Here is a 5,973-nt window from a genome sequence, read left to right as displayed (position 1 = left end):
ACCCTTCACTTATCAATTGGAAAGGTAGTTCTTCTCCACGATAATGCACGTCCACATGTGGCACGTTTGACACAACACAAGATTAGATTGGAGTTGGGCTGGGAAGTTCTCCCCCACCCACCATATTCTCCAGATATGGCACCATCAGATTACCATCTTTTTCATTTGCTGCATCACCATCTTAATGGGGAAATGTATGCAAATGTGGCAGGTGTTAAAGATGACATCAACATGTTTTTTGCTTCAAAGCCAAGTGATTTCTTTAATCAGCACATTAACAACCTGATTGTAAGATAGAAAAGAATCATCTATAAGAATGGAGATTATTTCATTTAATAAATGTTTCGTTTTGATGTATAACTTGATTGGGTTTTTTCATGTAAAAAAAAAATGATATTAATTTCTTGACAACCTAATAATACATCATATCGTAGATGAAAACTTTGGCTTTCTAATTGGTTATAGATAATACAGAGTTAAATGTAAGAGAGAACTATCAACGAATTCTGGAAGAGAGAATGTGACAAGTGGGTGTGGCAAAAGGGGTTTGATTTTCTATTTGACAGCTATGTAACCAAACAAAATTGAAGGCTATAAAAAGTATGGTTTCTCTGAAAAGGACAATTTGATAGTGTAATTTACATTTAATTTTGTATTTATTGAAGGGGTGGTAGATAAAATAGAGAAGAGAATGTGCCTAGAGAACATTAGAGGAAATAAAGGATTTTTAAAAATATTGCCATATAAAATTAAAAACTTATGAAGTATATGGGTTATTAGCTAAGATTTTATTTCATACTAATTGGTATAACATAAACAAAAAGTAGATTAATAAAATTTTGAATGTAAGACACTAAAAAACACGTGCAGAAATAGATGCTCATAGTGATAGGGTTAAGCAGGTACTATCACTCTAAAGATAAAATATATCCTTTATAGAGGTGTGGCTTTATTAACAATTTAATTCTAAAGATTGTGAAATTAAGCATAATGGTAAAATTGGATGACTATTAAAAGTGAGAATTGGGAAATATAGATGTGCTATAGAAAATAGTAACATAATAGAATCCACTTTGGCTAAACTTGTGTTTTTAAAAAAAGTTATATTTTGTTGGTCAAATTTTTTAAAAAGAGTTGCATATTGCTAATGTGGATCCTCCTCTTCCTAATGGGAACATAGGCCAACATCCCAAATCCATGTTTACAGGACATCACAGGCTCTGTCCCTGGGACCGACCTCCTAACCATTTTGTGTTTGTTATAGTTTTCATGCTATAAATTTTAAATTAGTAACCCTATATTCATGAAATTTGGGAGATTATCAGTAAACATTACAATGCTTTCATACACAAAATATCAGGTTTTTGTATTAAGTCATAAAGTTTGTTAAGCAATGTTTTTGCATGTTGCCTATCAAACATGCAAAGTAATTTTCATTTTAAGATTAAAAATATTTTTCTGTATCAGAAAATTTTCAAATTTCACATAAAATAATGTACAGATATTTATCAAACGTTTCTTAAGAAAAAATTTTATATTTTATCTGTTATTTTGTCTAATGAATCTCTGTATGGTTTTGTTAGATTTGACCAATCTTGTAACCACCATAAAAAATGGGGAAATAAATATAAATTATGCTTCTTTCATTCTAGAATGAACACAAATTATAATATGAAAACATAAATGTTTAGACTAAATAGCTTAAATCTCATAACGTTATACAGTTATATATATTTATTATATTGACCTTTCAGCTGTGCCTGGTTAACAATAAAGAAGTTACAATGGCGTGGCTCACTTGCACTCATGTTACTGTATCAAATATCATAAAACTGACCTTTAGTCTTCACAAAGTGACCTGTCTTGGTTGTGTTTTAGTAGACTAGTATTTTGTAAAATACAGTCACATTTTAATTATTATATATGTATATAGAGTATTACTATTTACAAACAAGTTCTTAAACTTATTTGTAATAAAACATAGAACAGTAAATTAAGAAGTAAAGCAAACAGTTATCTCTTCTAGTTACTACCTTTGTACTCAATTGCTGCTTGTGATAGCTTGCTAAGCCTTAAGAAATTTTGCATATGGAGGATGTGCAACAAAATAATTTTTTTAGGTTTTATATATACAGTTGTATGACCAAAAATCATAAATTACCATATTGATACCATAAAATTCCATTATAATTTATCAAGTTTAGTAACTAAGCTGTATTTGGGTCTAAAAAAATATGAAATTTGAACAGGCAAAAGATTCAACTTACCAGAGAAAGTTTTGTGTTGAAAGAAAGAGATGATGCCGTTATATTTGAAAATGGCTGAGAAAGCCACTAAGGAAACATTGCTTTCGATTGGTTATTCACATGTCATATATAGAAGTAAGTGTATATAAGGGACTGTTTCATAAAATGGAATAAGGTTAGTAGTGCCACTGTGTTTGATTAAGTATATGAGTGATATCTCAGCACATAGAAAAGATAGGAGGTTCTTATTTTATATTCTAGCTTGTCAATATTGTTAATTTGAGTTTCTAATTTGAACAAAACTATAAACTCTGTATTTTGACATCACAAACACTTAATTTGAACCAGTGCTGCATTCAATATACCACGTGAGACACAAAAATCAATGTTTAGGTGTGTTTTTTTATATATTTACTTTTAAATTAATAAAAATGAATAATGTATAATACTAAAACTTGAATTAGAATCTACAGTTTGATACCAAATGTAATGACATAAATTCATAAAATAGTAGTTCAATAAAACTGTGAATACGATTCAACAAATGCGATGACATGGCCTTTGACCCTTCTGGAAAGGGTTAAATACATGCAGACAGATATGCAGTTTACTATATCAATTAAATACTGGTTTGATCCTTGATGGTAATCGACAGTGAAAGTACAAACATATGTTGTTGTTGTTTCTTTTAGTCTTTGTTTTTAAATCACCTTTTAAAAAGATTCATTAGCAGTCGAAATATCTTAAGAATTTTTTCTTTCAGAGCCATCAATGAAGACCAAGCGAAACCACGTTCTTTAAGGTTCACTTGGAGCATGAAGACCACTTCCTCTCGTGATCCAAATGAAATAATTCAGGAAATACGCAAAGTTCTAGAAAAGAATAATTGTGACTATGAACAGAGAGAGAAATATCTTTTACTGTGTGTACATGGTAATCCTAATTCAGATTTTCTTGTTCAATGGGAGATTGAAGTGTGCAAGTTGCCTCGGCTATCTCTAAATGGAGTTCGATTCAAGTGGATTTCAGGTACATCTATTGGATTTAAAAACATTGCTTCGAAAATAGCTAATGACTTAAAAATTTGAAAACTGGTCCTTAAAATAAATGGTTGTTGTGTTACTAAAATATATGGTAGGCATCTCCTTCCATAAAAGGATAGTGATGAATTATTGATCAATTATTATTTATGTTAATAAATTGTCTTCAAGATTATTAGGGTATAGTTAATGATGAAAGATTTAGCTTAGGAACATAAGGATGTGTTTGTATGTATACTACATGTTTGTGTGCATATGTATTATAAAACTATACATAGTCTTCATTATTGAATTTTTTGTACCACATAATAATTGTGTTCAAAAACTGTAGTTGTTAAAAAATATTTCGTGGAAGATTTTAGAGTATAGTCAAACAAATTTGCTTTTCCACACTTGATGGTAATGTTTTTATTTCATTATTCATTATATCTGAGCAAAGGTAAGGAAGACATAATTTGACTTTTGTAAAGAAGAGATAATATTGGTATTTTCATTGAATATAAAAACAGCATATTAGAGGATTTGTTAGGGCATCCCTTTAAAAATGAATTCCCTCCATTTTTATACTTTTCTTATGGCACTTAGAATTTGATTATGTGATATTCTTGAAAATAATATTGAAAAATTACTACTTCATTTGTTTATAGTGTATTGTAAAGAGCCAATCAAAATAATATTAATATCTGGAGAATTTGGAGTTTTCTCTTTTAAAAAGGTGGGTTTCTTATTTTTTATAGCCTTGCTAGTTCCTTGCCACTTGTGTATATATAAATAAAATGTGTTCAGTATTATGTTTACATATATCTGTATAAAATAAAATAATACCATTCGATAATATTTCAGTAAATTTGAATTTGTTAGGCTAAAGTTTTCTAAATGCAGGAAATGATAAACCACAAATTGCTAACATGAGTATTAACAAGTTGAAAATTTAGTGTTATTTTGACTGTTTTTATTTTATTCATTTGACTATCTTGTTTTTACATTAAGTGAAAATATTTATTGTATATATATGACAAATACTGTGTGTTTTGGAATTAAATTGAGATTTCTTGATAAAAAAATATTTGAATCATACTATGTGTTATATATGACTAATCATCTATCAATAAAATCTTTTTTTTTTCATTGTTTAAATTTATGTATCTGAAACTTGGATATTTGATCAGTAGATGACAGGAAGTCAGTAAGCAGTTCAGTAAAATAAATGTTTTCATGCCAAAAAAATACATCCAGTCATGCAGGGATATAGTTTTTACAGTTTAAACATAGGTCTTGTGCTCCAGTAAGAAACACTATATAAAAATTCTCACACTTCAACAGGATATATCTTTTAATTGTAATTTATTATCTTCTGTGTTTTAAAAATAACATCTAAATATAAAGCTTTACTTCAGGTGATATGCATCACTTGGTGGCTACATGCCTGTGCAAATAGATTTTTCTTATCAAAACTATCAAGTTGTACTGAATAGTACCTCGTAAACAGAAAAAAATATAATTCAATACAGTTTTGTGATGGAGTGGAGTGGTACCTTGAAAATTCTTCACAGTTTGTTTCCTATCATTGGAAAAGGTTCCTTGAGATCTTGCAATCTAATACAACAGACATACACAAAGAGATATTATGAGCTGAACTTACAGATGATCTTTGAATGAAGAAGGTTTTGATAGTCTAAGTTTAACACTAGGAAGTAGTGATAAGTTGTCAGTTTTTGACATTATGGTGGAAACTTTTCCTGTCCGTTGTGCAAATTTATGCTTTTCTTTAGTATGTTGTTATTGTAAGCTAAGATCTAATGTCTTTACATCTTTCATCACTGGCTTGGTCCCAAGGACCGATCTCATAATCATTTTGTGCTTGTTATAGTTTTCATGCTATAAATGTTAAAATAGTAAGCATATTTTTTATGAAATTTTGCAAATTATCAGTAAACATTACAAGGTTTTCATACATGTAATATCAGATTTTTTTTATTAAGTTATGTCTTTCTCATGCTCTTTTTCTTTTCAAATGTTGATTATTCAACATGCAAAGTAATTTTAATTTTAAGATTAGAAATACTTTTATGCATCAGAGAATTTTCTAATTTGACATGCGAAAACTTTATAACCTTTCCGATTGAGGAGAGAAGGACATTTCTAACGAATGGCTTGATTTAAGCATTCCAGTTGCTGACTATAGATCTCTGCATTGACAGTTTACTGTGGATTGAGAGTTCGAAATGAATTAGTCCTTTGATGTCTCACGAAATGCAAAGCATCACTTTCTGCAGATGGAGTCCATGTTTTGGAGTCGGAAGTGGTATTTTTTCTAGGACTGAGCCATTATTTTTGGCATTTAATATTAGCATAGAGAATCCATTTTTCATCACCGGTGACAATTCTGTCCAAAAATGGTTCACAAGCAACAGGTGCCAGAAGAGACAAAGCAACATTCACACGTTGGAAACGATGATCATCTGAGAGTTTGTGAGGCACCCAAGCATCATCTTTATGGAGTTTTCCCATATTCCTTAAATGTTTATTTATTGTTTCATGAGAGACATGTAATTTCAGGGCCATTTCACAAGTGTGTTGCCTTGGGTTAGACCCAACAAGCGTCTTCAGAGCATCAGTATCAATTCCAACATGTCAGTCCCTGCCATCACAGTTTTTAAGGCAAAAGTCACCTGAACGATCGTTGA

At 30.0% G+C, this 5,973-nt stretch overlaps 1 protein-coding gene across 4 annotated transcripts in view; it reads left to right on the top strand.

Moving 5' to 3' along the window:
• Positions 1-3,845, top strand: part of LOC106471618 (MAP/microtubule affinity-regulating kinase 3-like) — a 64,037-nt gene extending 60,192 nt beyond the window's left edge. For all 4 annotated transcript variants that reach the window (XM_022400230.1, XM_022400231.1, XM_022400227.1 and 1 more), the window contains one exon: positions 3,010-3,845. In XM_022400230.1, the coding sequence (XP_022255938.1) occupies positions 3,010-3,334 (325 nt within the window). In that variant the 3' untranslated portion in view covers positions 3,335-3,845. The remainder of the gene's footprint in view (positions 1-3,009) is intronic.
• The last annotated feature ends 2,128 nt before the right edge of the window (positions 3,846-5,973 follow it).

The sequence above is a fragment of the Limulus polyphemus genome, unplaced genomic scaffold (assembly GCF_000517525.1).
Source record: "Limulus polyphemus unplaced genomic scaffold, Limulus_polyphemus-2.1.2 Scaffold4737, whole genome shotgun sequence".
Taxonomy (NCBI): Eukaryota; Metazoa; Arthropoda; class Merostomata; order Xiphosura; family Limulidae; genus Limulus; species Limulus polyphemus.
The sequence above is the reverse complement of the archived record's forward strand: the minus strand, read 5'-3'. Positions and strand labels throughout refer to the sequence as shown.